Here is a 24,361-nt window from a genome sequence, read left to right as displayed (position 1 = left end):
GAATGAGGTGCTAAGAGTTCGAGGTTGCGCCATTTCAGAATCCAACTGCAGGGGTCGCATTTACAATTATCCTCTCTGTGTATGCACATCATTAAATCAATAAACCAAACTCCCATCAAGAAGAAAACTGACAGAGCAAGGAAAGGGCTGGGATACAACCTACGGTATTTCCCTGATGAGCTACTTATTTACTTGCAGGGAGTTATTAGTGGTTTGTGTTTCTTTAAAAAAAAAATTGGGGGGAAGCATTCAAAAATGACACACACATCATCCTACATCAGGGATGGGGAACCTTGGGCCCAAGGGGAGAATGCAGTCCTCCAGGCATCTGCCTGGTCCTTGGGTCTCTCCCCAGGCCATAGGCATAGCTAGGGCTTTTGCTGCCCAGGCAGTCACTGAGTTTGCTGCTTCTCTCGTTGTGCCGCCGAAAAAAACATGCAGCCACCCCTACCCCATAACCATGCTAGTGCCCCAAGCCACAGCCCTCACCAGCCCTGCTGTGCACCCTCCTTGAATGTTGTTGCCTGGCTGAAATTTGCCCTTGACCTCTGATCTTGCTTGCCTGGGAAGAAGAAGAAGAAGAAGAAGAAGAAGAAGAAGAAGAAGAAGAAGAAGAAGAAGAAGAGGAGGAGGAGGAGGAGGAGGAGGAGGAGGAGGAAGAGGAGTTTGGATTTGATATCCTGCTTTATCACTACCCGAAGGAGTCTCAAAGCGGCTAACATTCTCCTTTCCCTTCCTCCCCCACAACAAACACTCTGTGGGGTGAGTGGGGCTGAGAGACTTCAGAGAAAAGTGTGACTAGCCCCAGGTCACCCAGCAGCTGCATGCAGAGGAGCAGAAGACGCAAATCCGGTTCACCAGATTACAAGTCCACCACTACACCACACTGGGAGCAGCGGCGGAGTGAGCTGATTGGGCGCCTGGGGCGGCACGCATGCCCTGTACCCAGGGTTGGGGCCAGCCAGGGCAGGACGCTCCGTGGGGCCTCTGAGGAGTCTGCCTGCCTCCTCCCACTCAGCTGCCCTATAGCTGAAGGGGAGGAAGCGGGCAGACTGTTTGGGGCAGCGTGGAGACTTCGGGCGCCCAAGCCACCGCGTCAGTCCCAGGAGAGATGCCTGGCTCAGGCACGCTGCAGGCCCCGTGGTGAGTGCCGTCCGGCATTTTGTCACCCCCCTCAGTGGTGACATCCGGGGCGGACCACCCCCACCGCCCCCCTTCCTCCACCCCTGCCTGGGAGGAGCACAGAGAAGGGTGAATGAATGCATGTAGAAACAAGTTGGAGTTCTTGTTATTAAATATACCAAGAAAAAAGCACACCAAGAACTCAGGCCAATATAAGTTTCAAAAGTGGGAGTGGTCCCTACTCGCAAATCGATAGTCAATTGTAACAAAAACTAATCCATTCAAAAGTATGTATTCTTACAAGGATTACAAACTCAAATAGAGATTACAAACTCAAACAGAGGTTACAAACTCAAACTCATAAGGATATCTATAACACAACAATTCGTTACAGTATTAAAGATAAGAGTTTATGAGTAGAGATAAGTTCATGTTAGTCCATAGTCAGATTTGATGTGAAGATATTAGTTTCAATCATTGAGCAGAAGTCAGAAGTCAGTTATGGATCAGAAACCAGGACAGGGCCCTGTTTCGATGTATTCACCTTCATCAGCTGGAAGTATCAAACATTACCTGAAAATACATTTAAATTCTAAATTATCATAAATTATAAAACAGTATTATGCAACATTTGGTTCCTTACCTAATTTTTAAGGGGTCATGTAAGTTTGAAGAATTCGTATAAATATGTCTTGTTATTTTCTATGTTTCTCAGAGATAACGACTGGAAATAATGAATATTAATAATAATTACATGTGTTGAATCAAATTAAAAACTCTAAAGCAGCATATATGGTAATCATATGATTCCTCACCTAAGTGTGGGAAGATCAATGTGTATCTTGAGCTTTTCTGTGCGTTTTCAATTTGGAAGTACTCCCTCGGGTTACATACGCTTCAGGTTACATACGCTTCAGGTTAAAGACTCCACTAACCCAGAAATAGTGCTTCAGGTTAAGAACTTTGCTTCAGGATGAGAACAGAAATCATGCTCCGGCGGCACAGCAGCAGCAGGAAGCCCCATTAGCTAAAGTGGTGCTTCAGGTTAAGAACAGTTTCAGGTTAAGAACAGACCTCCGGAACGAAATAAGTTCTTAACCCGAGGTACCACTGTATATGCATTTAAAGGGGTAGATGAGATCCCCTAGGTCTTCTGAAAGGCATAGAGTTCTAAAGTTCAGAGGACAGCTGCAATTTAATTTGAAAGCCTTAAAGAAATGATGTGTAATCCTGATAGTTATTCAGACTCAGTTATTTTGCTTCTGGCTCCACCCAGCCCTGGCAAATGGCCCCTGGAAGATCGCCCAGAAGGAAATGTGGCCCTCGGGGTGACATCAATTTCCCCAAAGTGGTACAGTCCCCTCTCTGGTCTCCCCTTTCTGTGGGCTGTGCAGAGCCCACCCAGCGCTTTGGAAAGCGGAGACGGCTTGAAGAACTCGCTGCGCGCTGCTGCTGCTGCTGCCACGCAGGTTCCCTCCGGAGATTTTACGGCCCATATGTTTTCGATCACACATTCGAGATGTCCTGAAGGAGCCTGTGCAGATTCAGTTCTCTGAGCACAGATGGTAGGAAGCAAGAGTGGGACACGGGAGGGCGGCAGGGATGTGGGGGGAGAGTTTGCCGGGGAGGAGGGCAGGAGCCCCATAACAGATTGTGACAAGGGAGCGCGCGACTCGCATCCAAAACTTTACCAGGGAGAAGATGTTAATTAAGAAAATGTGAATGCATTCTAAATTTAACCTGGGCTGAGTGAAACGGGTACAGCCGCACTTCCGTTCATTAAATGGAAGCAGGATAGAAAAGTGTGTGCGCATGTGTTCGCTTGCATTTACAATAATAATAAAAATACAGTGGACGCTCGGGTTGCGAACGTGATCTGTGCAGGATGCACATTCGCAACCCGCAGCGTTCGCAACCCACGGTGGTGCGTCTGCGCATGTGCGGGTTGCGATTCGGCACTCCTGCGCATGCCAAAGCGTGATTTAGCGCTTCTGCACATGCGCGGCCGCCGAAACCCAGAAGTAACCCGTTCTGGTACTTCCGGGTTTCAGTGGTCCGTAACCCAAAAAAACTCAACCTGATGCATCTGTAACCCGAGGTATGACTGTAATAAATATAAAACAAAAAAAAAATCCTTCCAGTAGCACCTTAAAGACCAACTAAGTTAGTTCTTGGTATGAGCTTTAGTGTGCATGCACACTTCTTCAGATACCCATGCACACAAAAGCTCATACCAAGAACTAACTTAGTTGGTCTTTAAGGTGCTACTGGAAGGAATTTTTTTTGTTTTGACTATGGCAGACCAACACGGCTACCTATCTGTAACTGTAATAAATATAGGTGAAGAAGTGTGCATGCACACGAAAGCTCATACCAAGAAGTGTGCATGCACACGAAAGCTCATACCAAGAAGTGTGCATGCACACGAAAGCTCATACCAAGAAGTGTGCATGCACACGAAAGCTCATACCAAGAACTAACTTAGTTGGTCTTTAAGGTGCTACTGGAAGGAATTTTTTTTGTTTTGTAATAAATATGTTGTTGTTGTTGTTGTTGTTGTTATATAATACAGTGTAGTCTAGTGGTTAGAGCATTGGACTGGGACCTAGAGACTAGGGTCCAAATCTTCCTCTGCTCAGCAAGGAAGCTCAGTGGGCATGACTTTGGGCCAGTTACTGCCTCTCAGCCTAACCTACCTCACAGGGTTGTTGTAGTGATTAAATGAGGGGGAGAGAACCATGTATGCCACCTTGAGCTCCTTGGAAGGAAAAAAACCCACTGGATATAAATGCAATTAATAAATAAATAGAAAAATAAATATTATTGTTATTATTATTTAGTCACTGTACTTGTGGAAATGACTGAAAGCCACAGAGAAATGCTAAAACCAATTAGGATAAGCAAACAATAAAACAATAAAACAAACAATAAAAAGCTTTAGAGGTCCTGTCCTACTAAAATAGGCCACAAATACTTAAAAACCCTTCAAATGAAGGGCCAAAAGCCTGGCTAAGAAGTATTTGTCTGGTGCCTAAAAATACATAAAGGTGGTACCAGGTAAACTTTCCTGGGGAATGCGTTCCACATGCAGGGAGCCACCACTGAAAAAGCCCTGTTCTCGTGTTGACACCCTCCAGAATTCCTTTTGATGCTGCAGATGTCAGACTGCAGCTTCAATCATCCCTGATCATTGGCCCTGCTGGCTGGGGATGATGGGAGCTGGAGTCTAGCAACACGTGGAGGTTCACAGGTTTCCCACCCTCTCTTTATACCTCTGCAAGTGCATTTAATATGTGATCTTTGATTGGCTGGGGCCTGATTTGTCTGGGATAATAACATATGGATAATAATAAAAATAATTTATGATTTATACCCCATCCATCTGGCTGGGTTTCCCCAGCTACTCTGGGCAGCTACCAACAGAATATTAAAACACGATAAAACTTCAAACATTAAAACCTTCCATATACATCCATATTCAGATGTCTTCTAAAAGCTATATAGTTATTTATCTCCTTTACCTCTGATGGGAGGGTATTACACAGGGCGGGTGCCACTACCAAGAAGGCCCTCCGCCTGGTTCCCTGCAACCTCACTTCTCACAGTGAGGGAACCAGCAGAAGGCCCCCGGAGCTGGACCTCAGTGTCCAGGCTAGACGACGGGGGTGGAGACATTCCTTCAGGTATACTAGGCTGAGGCCATTTAGGGTTTTAAAAGTCAGCACCAACACTTTGAATTGTGCTCAGAAACGTACTGGGAGCCAATGTAGGTCTTTCAGGACCGGTGTTATATGGTCTTGGTGGAGGACAACAGATGTTACCCATCCATTCTATACCCCAATGGGGCCTCCACTAGAGGAGAACAGGAAAGGGATCCTGAGGCTTACTCAAGAGTGCAACTACATTGAGCAGATTCCACACCAGGAACTGTAAAGAAAGAAACAGAAAAGTAGACATTCTATTCTGCCTTGGTGAGACCACACCTGGAACACTGCGTCCAGTTCTGGGCACCACAATTTAAGAAAGATGTTGACAAGCTGGAAGGTGTGCAGAGGAGGGCAACCAAGATGATCAAGGGTCTGGATGAGGAACGGTTGAAGGAGCTGGGTATGTTTAGCCTGGAAAAGAGGAGACTGAGATACGATGGCCATCTTCAAACATCTTAAGGGCTGTCCCATGGAAGATGGAGCAAGCTTGTTTTCGCCTCCTGAGGGTAGGACCCGAACCAATAGCTTCAAGTTACAAGAAAGGAGATTCCAACTCAACATCAGGAAGAACTTTCTGACAGTAAGAGCTATTTGACACACAAATGGACTCCCTCAGGAGGTGTGGACTTTCCCTCACTGGAGGTTTTTCAGGTTGGATGGCCAGCTGTCATAGATGATGATAATAATAATAATAATAAATAATAATAATAATAATAATAATAATAATAATAATAATAATTTATTTATACCCCGCCCACCTGGCTGAGTTTCCCCAGCCACTCTGGGCGGCTTCCAATCAAGTGTTAAAAACAATACAGCATTAAATATTAAAAACTTCCCTAAACAGGGCTGCCTTCAGATGTCTTTTAAAGATAGGGTAGCTGCTTATTTCCTTCACATCTGAAGGGAGGGCGTTCCACAGGGCGGGTGCCACTACCGAGAAGGCCCTCTGCTGGTTCCCTGTAACCTCACTTCTCGCAATGAGGGAACCACCAGAAGGCCCTCGGCGCTGGATCTCAGTGTCCGGGCTGAACGATGGGGGTGGAGACGCTCCTTCAGGTATACAGGACCGAGGCCGTTTAGGGCTTTAAAGGTCAACACCAACACTTCAGTCGAGATGGCAGGACTAGATGACCATTTGGGGAGGGGGTCCATTCCAACTCTACAGTTCTAAGATTCTACATCTGTGGTCTGGCTACATCCGGCATACAGTTCAGTCCCAGTGACCACATTTTGACAAAAGAAGATTGTGGAGCTGGGAAAGTTGCTGAAAAGAAAGAATAGTGGGATTTGTCGTGACAAGACGTGGCAATAGCCATTGGCTTAGATTGTTATTAAAAGCGGTATTGGGCATGATAGGAAAATGGAACTCCCATGGTCAGAGGCAGCTACCCATAAATAACAGGTGCTGGGTAGACAAAGGAGGACGCTGCTTCTTTATGCCTTGCTTGTGAGCATCACAGAGTGCTATCTAGTGGCTGGATACATCAATCTCATCCCTATGCATTCCCCTTCCTTGCTTTCCTCTTCCCTCCGCATCCCTTCTTCCTCTTGTATCATCAGAAAATAAAAAGAGCCTGCTGGATCAGGCCAAATACACAAATAGTCCAGCATGGTGTTCTCACACCGGCCAATGTGATTGTGTCTTCTTAGGCTGGAAGCCTTTGGGCAAGCTTTCAACATTTTATCTTAGGGGAAGAAATGGAGGCGGTGAGAGATTTTACTTTCTTGGGCTCCATGATCACTGCAGATGGTGACAGCAGTCACAAAATTAAAAGACGCCTGCTTCTTGGGAGAAAAGCAATGACAAACCTAGACAGCATCTTAAAAAGCAGAGACATCACCTTGCTGACAAAGGTCCATATAGTTAAAGCTATGGTTTCCCCAGTAGTGATGTATGGAAGTGAGAGCTGGACCATAAAGAAGGCTGATCGTCGAAGAATGGATGCTTTTGAATCATGGTGCTGGAGGAGACTCTTGAGAGTCCCATGGACTGCAAGAAGATCAAACTGATTCATTCTGAAGGAAATCAGCCCTGAGTGCTCACTGGAAGGACAGATCCTGCAGCTGAGGCTCCAATACTTTGGCCACCTCATGAGAAGAGAAGACTCCCTGGAAAAGACCCTGATGTTGGGAGAGATGGAGGGCACAAGGAGAAGGGGACGACAGAGGACGAGATGGCTGGACAGTGTTCTCGAAGCTACCAGCATGAGTTTGACTAAACTGTGGGAGGCAGTGGAAGACAGGAGGGCCTGGCGTGCTCTGGTCCAGGGGGTCACGAAGAGTCGGACTAAACAACAACAACAGTATCTTGAAAACTTATATTAAAAAAACCAAACAGTTTTATTTGAATCATCCAATAAAAGGATCATACAGATCTTTTAAAAAAAGACCACACTGGCGTAAAAAATAGGAGAAGCCATAAGCTCTTCAACTGCCACATACAGTTTGTTAACTGCTAATAATTGTTTCGACAAAAGAGGGGCGGGGTGAATGGGACTTCCTCGCGCGCATGCGTCCTTAAGAGGACTTCTTACCGAATGTACAGCGGGAACTCCGCCCCTTTGGAACAGCTGCGAGGAAGCAAGGAAAAAAGAGAGAGTGAAATGGATACATTGCCCGCCAATCAGCGCTCAGAGCCCTGAGCGCAGCCACCGTAGCAGCCAATGGGAGGCCGAGGATTGCGGCGCTGGAGGCTTTGAGGACGTGGCTTGGACTTGCGTCTCCCTCCCCCTTCCTTTTGATCCGTCTTCAAGTCTCCCTCCCCCCCACCTTGATTTCAAGTTGATCACACTATCAGAAGAGGGGGCCCCGTTTTGCAAACTATCGCGGGGAGCCATGGCTTATCCCCCTGGCTATGGGGGCCCAGGTAAGACCTTGAGGGGGACTCGGAGGGGGGAAACGGAAAGGGGGTAACAGGCCCCGGACGTGGCTTCAATGTTGGGGTGCCGATTCCCTCCCCCGCGCAGTTGTATCCAGACAGTATGGAAGAGGGGTCTGCTAAGGGCCTTAGCGCCAAAAGACCTTTCTCTCTCCCCGCCCCCGATAATCCTGTTGCTTCCTAAGGGGAGCTAAGTGGAAGGGGCCTTAACTCGGCCGCACAGCACGTGCTTTTTTGGCCCTTGGACCGTCCTGGGTTCAGTTCCAAAGAGACTTATAATCATAATTAAAACGTCCTCTTTGCTACGTGTTCTGCCCTCGTGGATAAAAGAGAGAGAAGAAAGAGAGACTTAGCCTCTTTCACAAATCCTTATTAAAAAAATAAATAAATGTTGGTGCTTTCGTTTTCTTTCTGGTGTGTTTTAAAAATTATTATTACTAGTCCTGGGTTGTATCCCAACTCAGTTCCACTTGGGATTTAACTGCTGAAATTAATGGAGCTAAGTTAGTCATGCTTTTTAATTTAAGTGGGTCTGTTCCGAACTAGCACTGGATACAGTTTGTTATTATTGCTATGTGACGTGCTGTAAACGTTGTGGGTGGGTGAGTGTTTTCCTTTTTTTGTTTTTAATTGATTTTCATTATACTGTGCAGTGGTACCATGGGTTACATATGCTTCAGGTTACAGACTCCGCTAACCCAGAAATAGTGCTTCAGGTTAAGAACTTTGCTTCAGGATGAGAACATAAATCTTGTGGCGGCAGCGGGAGGCCCCATTAGCTAAAGTGGTGCTTCAGGTTAAGAACAGTTTCTAGTTTGTTTATTCCGATAATGAATTCCTGGGATTCCCAGTTAAAAGGGGGAAGGCTAGGGGGAACCACTGCCAGGTGGATAATAACACTGGGTTAGTCTTGTCTCGCGAAAAGGAGGGTTCGCTGGTCTCTTGAGAGGTTTGTAGCAGTGGGCTTTAAGGGGTAGTAGGCCATAGTTTAGAAAAAATGATGAGGATTCCTGTGGAGCTTCTCAATGAGAATTTGGGAGCCTGTGTGGGTGTCCAGTCACTGCTGAACTACAACTCCCATCATCCCTTGCCATTGGTCACGTTGGCTGGGGTTGATGGGAGTTGAAGTCTAACTACAACTGTGCGGCTCTTTCAGAGTAAAGCATTGCAAGCTTTACTCTCTCCTCCCCCCACCCCCGGTCTCATATTGTAGAGTTGGAAGGGACCCCAAGGGTCATCTAGTCCACCCCCCCGCGCAATGCAGGAATCTTTTGACCAATGTGGGGCTCGAACGCACAACCCTGCGATTAAGAGTCTCATGCTCTTAAGAGCTATCCCTGTCTCCTCTGCCTTTGGCAAACCTCATCCGCCAAGTCGCCTTTCTCTCAAGATTTCTACCCTTCAGATACACAAACGCTCAGTCTTCCGTCTCTCACCTCCCACTTGGTTCTCTGCAGGCAGAGGCTTGGAAGAGACTCTGTCATGCTTAGCAAGAAACCACGTTGCTCCTTTCCTTCCCTACTCTCAACCTTTGGGCTCAGAAACAGCGTTTCCTCCTGCTGGAGGCCTTCGCAGGAGCATAGACGTTCTCGCTGGGCTTGCCTCTCTTGGCGACTGTTTTGTCGTGGCCCCAAAACTCTCTCGTTGGGCAGGGGCCAGGTAGCTTGGCCTCATATCTAATCGGCAGCCTCCTTATTACAGGGGGATCGTAGTTTCCTTCCTGAAGGAGCTTAGTCCTCCTGAGATTCTTATCTACCGTTGTGAAACAGAGCTGAGCGTCCCGTAAGGAAATAAACCACATATTGGCCTTTATAATAATTCTGCTCAGATAAGATCCTTGGGTTAGGGACGTGGGTGGTGCTGTGGTCTAAACCACAGAGCCTTGGGCTTGCCAATCAGAAGGTCAGCGGTTCGAATCCCCACTACCCGGTCCCTGCTCCTGCCAACCTAGCAGTTCGAAAGCACGTCAAAGTGCAAGGAGATAAATAGGTACCGCTCCGGCGGGAAGGTAAACGGTGTTTCCGTGCGCTGCTCTGGTTCGCCAGAAGCGGCTTAGTCATGCTGGCGACATGACGCGGAAGCTGTACGCCGGCTCCCTCGGCCAATAAAGCGGGATGAGCGCCACAACCCCAGAGTCGGCCACGACTGCACCTAAGGTCAGGGGTCCCTTTACCTAAGATCCTTGGGACGTTATGTAACCCATGGTAGGTGTTTGTTCTTCCAAGCTCTTGTAAGGGTGTATCTGCCCATCTGATAGGCCTTCTTTTCTTTAAAGAAATTCTCTCTCCTCCCCACTAAAACCCCGTCTCTTGTAGGTTCTAAACACAGGACAAGGATCCCTCCTGTGCCGCAGAACGCAGATGCCCCCCAGCTCTTTGACGACACCAGTGCAGCCTACGGCCCCCAGCAGCCGGGTTACCCGGCCCCAAGCATAGACATGGGTTTCAACCAGATCTTTGCCGACCCCGTGGCCAACGTAGCGATGGCCTACGGCACCACCATCGCATCTCAGGGGAAGGACATCGTGCACAAGGAGGTAGGAAGATGCATTCATCCTATGGACTAGGCTTGTACGTCCAAAACGCTGTTACACCTCTTCCTAAACAGTTGTGGCTTCCCCCAAAGGACTCTGGGGGCTGTAGTTTAAGTGTGCTGTGAGTTGGTAGTTCCCAAAGTGGTTTAGCAAGTAGTCTCTGTTCCCAGGGTAATCTGGAGGAGGCTAGGGGTCTCTGAACGATGTCAAACTACAGTTCCCAGGTCGTCTGGGGGAAGCCTGTATAAAGTGGTGCGGTGCTGCTTTTAATGTAGGCTGCACGTGGGGCCCTAAAGTCATTGTATCATAAGCTTCCATGGCTGCATATTTCCTTCTGTACCCCCAAAGATTCCTGGGAACTGTAGTTCACCCCTTGCAGAGCTACAATTCCAAGCACCATTAGCAAATAATGGTGGAAGGGGGAGGCCAGGGCTGGATAAAGTTCTTTAAATGCGTAATGCAGGTGGGGCTGAGCTTAGGCTTGGTTCATTCTCCCCTTCTGGATTTTGTGTGCTTCCTGTGCTCTTAACTAGCCACAGGTTTTGCCCCCCCCCTTCATGCTTTTGGGACCCCCTCTCTAATATAAAGCACACTTTTTTTTGCCAGCATGCTACAAAACTGGTGGAGGGGAGGGATAAGGGAAGAGATATCATTATACAGTGGTACCTTGGGTTACAGACGCTTCAGGTTACAGACTCTGCTAACCCAGAAATAGTACCTCGGGTTAAGAACTTTGCTTCAGGATGGGAACAGAAATCGCACAGCCCCATTAGCTAAAGTGGTGCTTCAGGTTAAGAACAGTTTCAGGTTAAGAACAGATGTCCGGAACGAATTAAGTACTTAACCTGAGGTACCACTGTACTTGTCCACACAAAGTCTGCACCTATAAGCAATGTGTTTGTTGTCGTATCTTCCATCCATTGACTGAAAGGGGCCATAGATTTATATTCCCAGTACATCAGTATCGGTTTTTTTGGGTGTAGTAAGGGCACAGAGAATCCATTTATCCTGTCCAGTTGTCAGATTCCTTACGGAATCGTAGAACTGTAGAGAAGGAAGGGACCACAAGGGTCATCTAGTCCAACCCTCTGTAATGCAGGAATGTTTTGTCCAATGTGGGGCTCAAACTCACGACCCTGAGGTTAAGAATCTCACACTCTTATTGGCTGAGCTATCTCCCAGGTATAGTAGGTGTGTAATTCAGAAGAATACTTTCCTCTGAGTTGGATAATTTTTCATTCTTGAATTTTGCTTCCATCAGATCCATCGGTTTATGTCCATGAACAAGCTGAAATACTTCTTTGCAGTGGACACCACTTACGTGATGAAGAAGCTCGCCCTGTTGGTGTTTCCTTATGTACACCAGGTACAGATAGGGAGGTGGCGCTTTGCCCGCTGTTTCGGTTTGGGGGTCTTGGTTTTATTTATTTACAGCTTTTACATCCCGCCCTTCAGCTGGAAAAGGCCCTTCATAGTGGTGTACAGTTCTGAGGTGGCCCCTCCCTGCCCTCAGGCTAACCACCGTAAAAAGATACGTCACGTGAGGAAACAGGAGGGAGGAGGGAGGAGGAAAATAGCAAGCTCAAGCAATGTTACAGTTCTGAGTGTTAAAGTCTGTGTCAGTGGCAGTTCTGGCACTCTTGCCCTTGTTAAAGACCAGTGCCGCTTCCATGGATGAGATCCTGGAGCAGAGCAGGTGACAGACATCTAGTTCAGGAGGACAGGACAGTTTCTGCCACATAGTTCTTTCCTCAGACTGATAACTTGGCAGCAGTTAGGATAATCACAGGAAGGGACTTAAAGGGTCATTATAGCAACTTAGAGACTGCGCTGCTGGATTCCATTCTCTGCTATTGGTGGATGGGGGAAAGAATCTGGGTGTGTTCAAAAAAGAGAAGACATGTACGCACAGTATTTCCAGGCACATACAGAGTGCCTTTCCCATGCCATTACACTGGGCCTCAGCAAGGGTGGTGGTTGGGGCTAATAATAATAATAATAATAAATTACTCATACTTTGCTCATCTAACTGGGTTGCCCCAGCCACTCTAGGTGGCTTCCAACAGATTAAAAACACAGCAAAACATCAAACATTAAAAACTTCCCTAAACAGGGCTGCCTTCAGATGTCTTCAGAAATTCAGATAGTTGTTTATCTCCTTGACATCTGATGGGAAGGCGTTCCACAGGGCAGGCGCCACTACTGAGAAGGCTCTCTGCCTGGCTCCCTGTAACATCACTTCTTGCAATGAGGGAATCTCCAGGTATACAGAGCCAAGGTGAAGTTTTACAAAATTATGCATGGTACAGAAGAAGTGGATAGAGGAGTTTTCCCTCCCTCTCTCGTAATAACTGGAAATGGGGGTCATCCAGTGAAGTGAAGTGGGGGTAGATTCAGACAGATGAAAGGGAGGGCTTCTTCACCCGGCGTATGTAGTTAACTATAAGGCAGGTTCCTATGTTTCTAGTTATGTCAGCCATTTATTTCAGAACCTTGAGGACTGGCATCTTAGAAGGCAGCTTCTTATGCTCCTACATTTAGTTTGAAATGGACAGCTTGGGTGCAGGATACCTTAAGGATCACTTGAGAGGCCTTGTATCCCAGCTCAATCACTGATATCGTTTGGAGGAGAGCGGCTTGCTATTCCCCCCGTGTTACAGAGGCCTCGCCTGGCTTCAATTCGAAGTTGGGCATTTGGTTGTCGAACACGCTTCAGTCAGAGATGCAGCAGGCACCCTCACTGTTGACTTTCATGAGTCTCTTGAAGACTTTTTAATGCTATCAGGCCTGGGCAGATGTTTCAAGTTTAATTTGCCCGTCACCTCAATGCTTATGTGTATTTTTTTTAAATAAAATTTGTGGTGCTTTATGTTTTAACAGGGACATGGGTGGTACTGTGGATCCCTGCGACGGGGTGAGCTCCCGTTGCTCGGTCCCTGCTCCTGCCAACCTAGCAGTTCAAAAGCACGTCAAAGTGCAAGTAGATAAATAGGTACCACTCCAGCGGGAAGGTAAACGGCATTTCCGTGCCCTGCTCTGGTTCGCCAGAAGCGGCTTAGTCATGCTGGCCACATGACCCGGAAGCTGTACGCCGGCTCCCTCAGCCAATAAAGCGAGATGAGCGGCGCAACCCCAGAGTCGGTCACGACTGGACCTAATGGTCAGGGGTCCCTTTACCTTTACCTATGTTTTAACAGTGAACGTTGCTCAAATATTCTACGATACAGCTGTACAGAAAAATAATAATAAAATATCCAAGCTTTGCCCACCTCAGCTTCAGTGCCGTTTGAGAACAAACGTGAACCCCCCCCCCTTTAAAAAAAAAGTATTTTGAAACTGGTCTTGGGCAGCCTGCCCTCACCTGTGCCTGTTTTCTTTCCTCTACAGAACTGGGAAGTCCGCTACCACAGAGATGTCCCCCTCACGCCTCGGCAGGACGTCAACGCTCCAGACCTCTACATTCCTAGTGAGTGGAGGCCCTCTCTTGAACATAGGAGGGTGTTTTTTTTACTTATTCCTTATTTTACCATTAGTAACCACCCAAAAGTACAGTGGCACAGTGTTTCATCATACCATATTCAAAGCAAACAAGCAATCAGTAACAATAGAAAGAAATGGTGGCACACCAATATAAATCAGGCCATCCTTATTTCTTGAGCTGGCGTGGAAGGTGAATGTTTAGCACTGGAGTACGAAGCACAGGAAATAAAATCTCACCTGATGACAAGAAAGCCTTCTGGATCCTCCACCATCTTTCTGTACCCCCAGAAACACGGTTTATTTTTTCCCTGGTAGCCAAGGTCCACAAGTTTTTTTGTGTGTGGTTTTTTTTACCATTAATGCATTTTTTTTCAAGGTTTTCCATTACTGGGCTGCTGAAATCCTAGCTAACGTCCATGCCAAGTTTTATGTTGCCTGTCCACATACAGCAGGTTACAGACGCTTCAGGTTACAGACTCTGCTAACCCAGAAATATTACCTCGGGTTAAGAACTTTGCTTCAGGATGAGAACAGAAATCACGCAGCGGTAGCAGGAGGCCCCATTAGCTAAAGTGGTACCTCAGGTTAAGAACAGTTTCAGGTTAAGAACAGACCTCCAGAACGAATTAAGTTCTTAACCTGAAGTACCACTGTATTGATAGTTTTTGGGAAAACTGAACAGGTGATTCACAGCAGCATTTCTTGATGTTCACCTCCGCCCTGGCCTGATACACAGGGTTTGTTAGTTTTAAAAAGCACTTTCTAAAGCAGGGGAAGGGAGTGGTTTTCAGACTGAGGGCCACATTTCTGTGTGCGCAGCCTCCTGGGGGCTGCATTCAATTTGTGGGCAGGGCCAGAGGAATAAGTTTATTACGGTGCTGAGAGTTTTTAGGAGACATCTCTATTCCTCTCATGGAGCTACAATTCCCAGAGTACAATCCCTTTTCACAGGGAGCGCTGGATATTGCAGTTCTGTGAGGGGAATTGGGGGCGGTGTCTTCTAACAACTCAGTACCCTTTACAAACTAGGTTTTCCAGGATTTTCTGGGGGACTCCATCACTGTTTAAAGTGCTGTGGTCTTGCTTTAAATGTGCAGCGCAGATGGGATCCAGTTTCCAAAGCAACAGAGTTAAAGAAATTGTTGGTCTTGCTTCGAATTTTTAGTCTATCTCTTAGAGCAGGGATGAGGAGCCTGTGTCTCTGCGGGTGTCGTTGGACTCCAGCCCCCATCATCCCAAACCTTTCGTCACCTGGGCTGATGAGAATTACAGGCTCCCCGTTCTTGTTTTAGAGTTAAGCTAGACAGGATAGCTAATTATAGCAGAAGCTAACTCTCTACCCTTTCCATCCCTGCCACCCTGGAAAACTGCAGTTTGTTCCATCAAAGTGGCTAGTTCTCATGAGTGTGATTCTTATTCTTCCCCTCTCTCCAGGTATGGCTTTCATTACCTATATCTTACTTGCTGGGATGGCACTTGGTTTACAGAAAAGGTAAGCGACGAGGTTTCCTCCCCCCAAAAAAACCTCTTAATTCCCACATCTGGAGTCACAGATTCCTTATTCCTGCTTCATTTCATAAATTGCCCTCTGTAGTAATGGTGCTAAATAATCATAGAGTTGGGAGGGACTAGATGGCCCTTCCAACTCTATGATTACAAGTAGGCAGAGATGCTCTTGTAAAACTCGACTTCCTTCCTCCTCTTTCTGTGGTTCCTTACTTTTATTTTTATCATATCCTGCATATTACAAATTAACTTATTCTTTTCTTCATCTACTTTAATTATATACTCTTATGAAACTGCATGTTATTGCAATAATCCTGCCAATGTCCTCATCTCTTTACAATTTGGTTTTTTTAATATTCAATAAACCATTTCCATGCTTTTATAAAAAGTTTGTTATCTTGATTTCTTATTTTTCCAGTAAGTTTCACCGTTTCTGCATAGTCCATAAGTTTTTGTATACATTCTTCTTTCGTTGGGGCTTCTTTCCATTTTGGGGCAAATAACGTTCTTGCTGCTGAATAAATTTCTATGCTGTTTAGGTAGTTCCACCCCTCCCTATAATTCCCAGAAGAAAAGCTATGTTTTTTTTGGGGGGGTTACATATGTTATTTTAAACATCTTTTTCAGTTCATCATATATCATTTCCCAGTAAGCTTTAACCTTGCCACAAGACCACATAGGATAAAAAGTACCTTCCTTCTCTTTGCATTTCCAACACTTATTCGATTTTGATTTATACATTTTTGCCAGTTTACTTGGTGTTAGATACCATCGATATAACATTTCCATATATTTTTCTCTTCAGCCGTAGCATGCTGTGAATTTTATATCCGTATTCCACAATCGTTCCCATGCTTCCATATCTATATTATAACCAATATCTATTGCCCAATGTATCATTGAGGATTTTACTTGCTCGTCCTTTGTCTGACAATCCAATAATATCTTAGACATTATAGACAGCACATCAAAATTGCATTCCAACAGTCAGACTCCTCTTACATATTTATGTTGGTTCCTGACATTCATTCCGTTCTGCTCTTTCTGCCTTGTTCCTGCCTAGGTTTTCGCCAGAGGTCCTGGGCATGTGTGCCAGCACGGCGTTCGTGTGGGTCGTGATTGAGGTTCTCGCCCTGTTGCTGGGCCTGTACCTTGTGACGGTCCAGAGCGACCTGGGCACCTTTGACCTGCTTGCTTACTGTGGCTACAAATACGTTGGGTAAGTGGGCCTCTCCCTTCTGCCTTGTGGCCGGTACAGTGGTGCCTCGCAAGACGAAATTAATCCGTTCCACGAGTCTCTTCGTCTTGCGGTTTTTTCGTCTTGCGAAGCACGGCTATTAGCGGCTTAGCGGCTATTAACGGCTTAGCGGCTTTAAGAAAAAGGAAACAAACTTGCAAGAACTCGCAAGACGTTTCGTCTTGCGAAGCAAGCCCATAGGGAAATTTGTCTTGCGGAACGACTCAAAAAACGGAAAACCCTTTCGTCTAGTGAGTTTTTTGTCTTGCGAGGCATTCGTCTTGCGGGGCACCACTGTACAATGTTGGCCTAGCGTACTGGGAAGGAACCATAAGCCCTCTGAATATTGGATGGACTCCAGCTCCTATCAGTCCAAGCCAGCAAGGCCAGTGGGTCAGGAATGACGGCGGCTGGGGTCCAGCAACATCAGGAGGGCCACATCTCTGGCCTAGTGGTCTTTGGGACCATAGGAGGCTGTGTTTACGTGAGGTCAGACTTCTTGTCACATGTTCATCCAACTTGGCTCTTCCACTTGGGGTCTTGAGTGGTGTTTAAACTGACGCTTGTATTTTCTTCGTTGCGGCTTTAATGTGGCTCAGGACCACAATACCTCAAGGATTGCCTCTCCTCACACGAACTGAATCAGACCCTACAATCACTCTCTGAGGCTCTTCTCTGTGTTCCCCTCTCTGGGATGTCCAGAGGGTGGCAACATGGGGACGGGCCTTTTCAGTGGTGGCTCCCTGCTTGTGGAATGCTCTCCCCAGCGAGGCTCACCTGGCACCCTCTTTATCTAGTTATAGGCACCAGGCAATAACTTTTATTTAGTGTGACCTTTTGGCCCTTAGTTAGAGTACCTGTGGCCTCTTTCAGTGGGGCTGGATCTGTAAGACCTGTCTTTTGTGTGTGTAGTTGTGTTTTTGGTTTGTGTTTTGAAGTGTTGTGTTTGCTGCAATTGTTTATAGTGTTTACCTTGTGTTTGTAAGTTGCTTTGGGCCACTTTTGTGAGGAATATACAGAGTATTATTATTATTATTATCCACCCCCTTTTTGCAATGACTTCGCCACACACCTCCACGCAGTGTTGTGATGGCATCTCAGTGAGGTGCAGACCTCTGAATGTTATTGGACTCCAGCTCCCATCAGCCTTAGCCAGCAGTGATCAGGGATGATGGGAATTGTAGTCCAGCAACACCTGGAGCACCATCACATTCCCCATCCATTCTAGGTCCTGCCACTCTCCAAAAATTCTCTATAATGTGCCTCTGGGCATTTTCCAAATACAGCCACCACCTAATGTCCCATCCATGTTCAGATGGGAAGCAGAGACTTCTGACTCAGAAGGTGAATGTACAGGCAGCCTTTTAAAAACACATGTGCACAGACATATTTATTTGGTTAAATTTGAAATTGTGATATACGTTTAAATTTTATAACTGAAAAGATTGTTCTGGGGAAATTTCCCAACACAGTAAGTTAGCAAATATGTGATTGATATCTGCAGTATCTATCCAGAGGGTCTGTACAATTATGCTAGAGTTGCCACATTTCAAAAAGTGAAAATTAGGACACAAGTTGTTGAGCTCAAAAAAAAACAACCCTGAAGTTTTTGAGCTGTTTTTAAGGAAAGTCGCCAAAATCTAGACTTCAGACATGGGTTTCCATACATGGGTTTTCTTGGACATTTAAGTGAATTCTGCCTGGACACTGTTTCTGACTGCTGACTTTTGGCAGCCCTAAATTATGCATACACATAAATGTCACATATAAGGAAACAGTTCTGCAGTTACCTTGTTTAAAAACTACCGCCATCTGCTTTTACTAATAAACATAATTTTTGCCTCCCATAATGCTTCCAGTATTACTCCCCCAAAATTTTAAGTTGAACTTGTATGATTCCAGCGCCGAATATATTTATGCCAACAATTTTAAGAATCTCCCGCCCTCACGATTACATCATTTCCCCAAAGTTTCTTTTTAATATGCTCTGCGTAAGCACCTTTGTGTCCCGGCACCTCGTAAGCTTTTAAAAATTTCTATAAAGCTTTCAGTGCTGAGAACTGACATGCGTCTCGCCTGACTAAAAGGGGGTGATTGGCAGAGATCTTAACAACAGCTGTGAATCTCAGAATGCTGGGCCTGGATGACAGCCTTGACAGGAGGGGATTTAACAGCCATGATCACACTTGCCATTTCCTCCTCCTCCTCCAGGATGATCCTAGCTGTGGTGGGCGGCCTCGCGTTTGGCAGCAATGGCTATTATATCGCCTTGGCTTGGGCTTCCTGTGCTCTTATGTATTTCATGGTGAGTACTGGGATCTGGGCCCTGGCACTCCCAGGGTGCCGTGGGGCAGGAATTCTCGTCAGCAGGCCTTTCCCGGGGACGTACAGAGTTCCTGGTAGATCAGACCAAAGGGAATGAGGAGCCTGCGAGCTTCTGCATGCTGCTAGACGACAACGACAACAACACTCACATTTAAAACATTTATGGCACCATTTAATAATAATAATTTATTATTTGTACCCCGCCCATCTGGCTTGGTTTCCCCAGCCACTCTGGGCGGCTTCCAACAAAGATTAAAAATACATTAGAATGTCACACATTAAAAACTTCCCTGAACAGGGCTGCCTTCAGATGTTTTCTAAATGTCAGGTAGTTGTTTATCTCTTTGACATCTGGTGGGAGGGTGTTCCACAGGGCGGTGCCACTACCGAGAAGGCCCTATGCCTGGTTCCCTGTAGCTTTGCTTCTCGCAGTGAGGGAATTGCCAGAAGGCCCTCGGCGCTGGACCTCAGCGTCCGGTCAGAACGATGGGGGTGGAGACGCTCCTTCAGGTATACTGAATCGAGGCCATTTAGGGCTTTAAAGGTCAGCACCAACACTTTGAATTGTGCTCGGAAACGTACTGGGAGCCAGTGTAGGTCTTTCAAGACTGGTGTTATGTGGTCTCGGCGCCCGCCCCCAGTCACCAGTCTAGCTGCTGCATTCTGGATTAGTTGTAGTTTCCAGGTCACCTTCAAAGGTAGCCCCATGTAGAGCGCATTGCAGTAGTCCAAGCGGGAGATAACTTTAAACCGTCATGGCTTCCTGCATAGAATTCTGGGAGCCAGGGCTGTCTTAAGCATATGTGACGCCGGGGTGCAAAGATCCTCCTGGCGCCCCATCCCCAGTTGCGCAGTCCCAGGTGCGCAGGAGGGCGAAGCCGGCCGGTTGCCTCAGTGTCTCGCTGGCTCGGTCGCCCCTGAACTCACGGCGCACAGCTGCCCGCAACAGAAGAGCCTGCTGTGGCTCTCCGACCGACGGGTGGGCTCTTCCCCAGACTCAACTCTTGGGCCCTGGACTCTCGGCCTGGCGCCCCTGAAAGCCCCGCACCCCTAGCGTCTATGGGTAAGAAGACCCTGCTGGGAGCTGCAGTTTGTGTAAGGGAGCAGAGAGTTATCAGGCGGCACTCCCACCAAGTTTACAGTTATCACACAGAGTGGTTATACAATCTGTCCCTGGGAACTCTGGGAATTGCAGCTGTGAATGGAAAAGGGGGTCTCTCTGCAGAATTAGATAAGATGACAGGAAGGATTTGAAACCTGTGGGACCAGAGATTCTGAGAGGACTGGAATAAATATGTGAACTATTTGAAAAGCAATTGTAATCAACAGATTATGCTAGTAGGAATACAAGAAGTTTTGTACGGAGGAATATATGGAATATTGCAAGGAAGATTATGAAGAGAGTTATTAGTTAAGAAAATTAAAAGTAACAGTGAAATTAAGAAATGTAAATTAAGTGGAAAAGATTGGAAAATTTTCAGATGTGATTGACGGAAGTCAAAAAATTGTATAAGATATGAAATTGTGTTAAATGATTGCTGACAATATGTTAAAAAATTTATGTGTTAATTGCCAATGGATACCAGCAAAACAGGGTTACGAAGCTAATCCAAAAAGAAACACCCCCCAAAAACCAAGACACAGAAGAAAACAATGGCATGGCCCTCCTTCCTTATATCAAGGGCACCACAGATAAAATTAGCAAAATCCTCCATAAACACAATATCAAAACAGCCTTTTGCGCCAACCAAAAGATAGCCAATATCCTCAGAAACCCCAAGGATAAAATCCAGTTGGAAAACCAAGGGGTCTATGAAATACCCTGCAAAGTCTGCCCAGCCACGTACATTGGACAAACAAACAGACGAATAAATGCACGTATCGCAGAACACAAGAATGCCGTCAAAAAAGAAGAAAAAACTTCCTCTCTTTTCCAACACATGAAAGAAACAGGACACGAAATTAATTTTGCAGATTCCAAATTGCTCTCTAACATGGAACATCACCACAAGAGAATAATCATGGAAGCCATCGAGATAGAGAAACACCCTCACAACATGAACAAGCGTGACGACACATCCCGCTTGCCAGACATCTGGAAATTAGCCCTCCCCACAAAAACTGACACCAGATCCAGAGGCACACAGAACGCCATCACCAATCAACCACACCAGACCCAAACCCAGACCCTCTCCACAGATAAATTACAGACACCATCCAGTAGCCAAACCATGATGGCACCTCCGGATGCTGCACCCCCCTGCAATCCCTACACAGATCTGGCTGGCACAGGCCACAAAACCACAGCTCGCCCCTATACACGAAGCCAAGCCAGAGCACAACTACAGCCATCTTCTCAGAAAAACTCTTCACAAAGTTCAAGAGGTCAAGACACTAAGGCTTTAGCAACTAATCCACACCTAATGACCCACCTAAGTGGTACTCAGGATATCACTCAAGAAATCACTCAAGATATCCCTCAAGCAACTAAGGAACAAAAGAAGAAAAGGCACACTAGCCTGGGAACTTCCTCACCACACCCCTCAACAGTATTTATAGGAACTCAAACACTGAGATCCTGCTCTGTTCCAGTAACAAGAAGCCGAAAGCACCAGCCTGAAGATGACGAGTGAGACCTTGTCGAAACGTCGCCTAGACACCCCAACTTTTACACGGGAAGACACCCGAGGACACCAAAACCTGCATATATATATATATATATATAGGAAAAGGGGGTCTCATAACACCCCTCAGCACCTTTAGCAAACTGCACTTTCCAAGGTTCTCTGGGGGACGCCATGAGGGCTTAAAGTGGTATAACAGTGCTTTAAATGTGGCTGTGGCCTACAACTCCTACCATCCCTATTTGCCATGCTGCCTCAGGGCTGATGGGAGTTGAGGAGTCCAGCAACATCACTCAGCAGGTTAAAGCGTGGTGCTGACAACCCCAAGGTTGCAGGTTCGATCCCCGTTAAGGGACAACTGCTTATTCTTGCAGGTCAAGGGGACTGGTACTAGATGAGCCCCAGGGTCCCCTTCCAACTCGATATTATTCTGTGAGATAACAGGGTCACAAGTTTCTAGCTGCATGAACACCTAGGGAGGCTGCAGGTCACCCACCCTTGCTTTTACAATAAAGGAGTGAATTGTGGGGTGGGGAGAGAGGCGAGTCTTCTTCCTTAACCTCTGATGTGTGGCATATTTCCTCTCTCTCAACCAGGTACGCTCCTTGCGGATGAAGATCCTTCCTTCAATGGTGCAGGAAGGGATGAGCCGGCCTAGTGGGAGGGCGCAGATGTACGTCACCCTAGCAGCCGCCGCCTTCCAGCCTCTGATCCTCTATTGGCTGACTGCACAGCTGGTTCATTAGGCGACGTGGAGGAGAGGACCAGTCCGTGGCGGCCCCAACGTTTGCCTGGCGGGGGGGGCTGGCTTTGCAAGGACCCCTCTCTCTTCCTGCCCTCTTATTTCTCCCACCCACCACCCCCAAATTCCCTGAAGTACACACTCCACTTCTTCCTGGCCGTCCAAATCCTGGGCCTCGCAAAGGAGGACGGGGGCTCCACTGACGCAAGGAATGATGCCGAATAAGGGAGGTGCCACGTCTTCTCGAGGGGCTCCCTGCCCCCCACAAAATCATGAGAGCGGAGGGGAAGTGAGGACTGCCAAAACTATCCAGGCTTGACACTGCCTGCCCGTCCACCCCCACTCGTCTTGACTCCCAAATCTGTGGCCTGTTCCATTTCCACTGGTCGTTGCAAACGTCTCCTTGCTTGGGGTGTTCATGGGGGCAGACTCAGATAGGGTGGGGCAGGGTTGTTCCAGACATTTCCCCCCCCCCCACCCCCTTCGTGCTCCTGGGAGCACTTTTGCTATGCAAAGAATTTTTAAGAACATGACTTCTGATTTATTATTATTATTATTATTATTATTATTATTATTATTATTATTATTGCCTTCTGGAGCAAAGCACCCTTTCCCCCTCTTCTGAAAATCAGCTGGTTTACTTTAAATGATTTTTCCTGCTTGCACCCCACCTGGTGGTCTTTTGACCCCCAGCACCACCAGCTGAGTATTGACAGTGCACCCCCCCCCCCAAAAAAACCCCACCCTCTGCTGTTGTGTTGTCAGAGAGCAGAGGCCCTCACCTCTCAAGGACTGTGTACTACTGGTCATAATACTTCAGTTGCTGTATTGTTGAGGTACTTTCAAACTATTCCCCATTTGTTTTTATTTATATATATATATATATATATATATATATATATATATATATATATATATATCTTTGCTGGGTTTTTTAAAAAATGTCTTTACTGCCACAGATACAAGCCAGCAAAGAGGTGGGTTTGGGTTGACAGGGAGGTGTGGGGGGAAACCTTAAGGAAATCTGCAAAGCCGCTAAGTTGTGTCTTGTAGCCAACTTTCTGAGGGAAAGACTTCGCATTTCAACTTTCCCCCCATCTGTTTATGGGAGAGTTCGTTCTTGGAAGCGACGATAAAAATGTGCTTGACAACTTGTGCGTGTGTTCACATTTCATCCGGCTGGGGGGTGGCTGCCAACTTTCTCCCTCCCCCAGCAAAGCGCCTGTGCTTCTTTATTTTAAGAATGGTGTGTGACTAAATGAGCTTTGCTTGATCTAGTACCGCCACGAAAAGCAACCCCTCATGGTTTTCTCTTTGGGCACATCCACACCATAAAGTGGCATAATAACAGTTTAAACTGTCATGGCATCCCCCAGAGGATTCTGGGAGCTCTCATTTGTTAAGGGTGCTGTGAGGAGACTCCCCTTTTTGCCTCACAGAGCTACAATTTCCAGAATCCCCTGGGAGGAGGGATATATTGTGTAGCCATTCTAGGAACTGTAGCCATGTGAGGAATAGGGGAGTGTTAATAATAATAATAATAATAATAATAATAATAATAATAATAATAATAAATTTTATTATTTATACCCCACCCATCTCACTGGGTTGCCCCAGCCTACTCTGGGTGGCCCTCAACAAAATGCTAAAAACACAGTAAAACAATCATAAAAAACTTCCCCGAAGAGTGCTGCGTATTGTTCACAGACTACCTAGCACCTCACAGGGCCACAATTCCTAGAGTGATTTAATGGCCAGGGTTACTCTGAAAATTGTAGCTCTGTGAACGGGGAATAGGCAAGTCTCAGCACCCTTAACAAACTACATTTCCCAGGATTCTTTGGGTGACGTCACGGCTGTTTTAAGTGGTACCCTAGTGCTTTTAAATGTGTGGAGCGAATGTGGGCCTTCACTTCCCTGCTATCCTCTTAGCTTAGAATAGTTACTCACCTCTGACGCCAGGCGGCAGCAGACGCATCACGGACCAGCTGCAGAGAGACTGGTTTGGTACTTGGCTGTGTGTGGGATGTCTGTGTGCGTGCCTGTTTGTGTTTCAGTGGCTTGTCTGAAGGAGCGTTTATTGGAGTGAAGAAAAAAAAAACATTTTGTTCACTGTTTGCAATTACGGGGGAACTTCTCAGAGGACCAGTTTTTTGTTCCCAGGAGGGAGTTGAAGGAGACGTTCTCTGGCAGCTGCTGAGCAC

At 46.6% G+C, this 24,361-nt stretch overlaps 1 protein-coding gene across 1 annotated transcript; it reads left to right on the top strand.

The window, feature by feature from the left end:
* The first annotated feature begins 7,515 nt into the window (after positions 1 to 7,515).
* On the top strand, positions 7,516 to 23,308 carry YIF1A (Yip1 interacting factor homolog A, membrane trafficking protein). The gene is made up of 8 exons (XM_028710294.2): positions 7,516 to 7,698; positions 10,026 to 10,246; positions 11,505 to 11,609; positions 13,631 to 13,709; positions 15,158 to 15,215; positions 16,293 to 16,448; positions 18,678 to 18,771; positions 22,012 to 23,308. Exons 1-8 carry the CDS (start codon positions 7,668 to 7,670, stop codon positions 22,159 to 22,161), a joined length of 894 nt encoding a protein of 297 aa, XP_028566127.2. The 5' UTR covers positions 7,516 to 7,667; the 3' UTR covers positions 22,162 to 23,308.
* The last annotated feature ends 1,053 nt before the right edge of the window (positions 23,309 to 24,361 follow it).

The sequence above is a fragment of the Podarcis muralis genome, chromosome 16 (genome assembly GCF_964188315.1).
Source record: "Podarcis muralis chromosome 16, rPodMur119.hap1.1, whole genome shotgun sequence".
NCBI lineage: Eukaryota > Metazoa > Chordata > Lepidosauria > Squamata > Lacertidae > Podarcis > Podarcis muralis.
This window is presented reverse-complemented; position numbering and strand designations above follow the sequence as displayed.

Bases quoted from the DNA above. Each gene is read 5' to 3' on its own strand.
- YIF1A (XM_028710294.2), top strand. From the start codon at position 7,668: ATGGCTTATCCCCCTGGCTATGGGGGCCCAG. The intron at 10,247-11,504 runs GTAGGAAGATGC...TGCTTCCATCAG, and splicing joins AGGACATCGTGCACAAGGAG to ATCCATCGGTTTATGTCCAT. The intron at 13,710-15,157 runs GTGAGTGGAGGC...CCCTCTCTCCAG, and splicing joins TCCAGACCTCTACATTCCTA to GTATGGCTTTCATTACCTAT.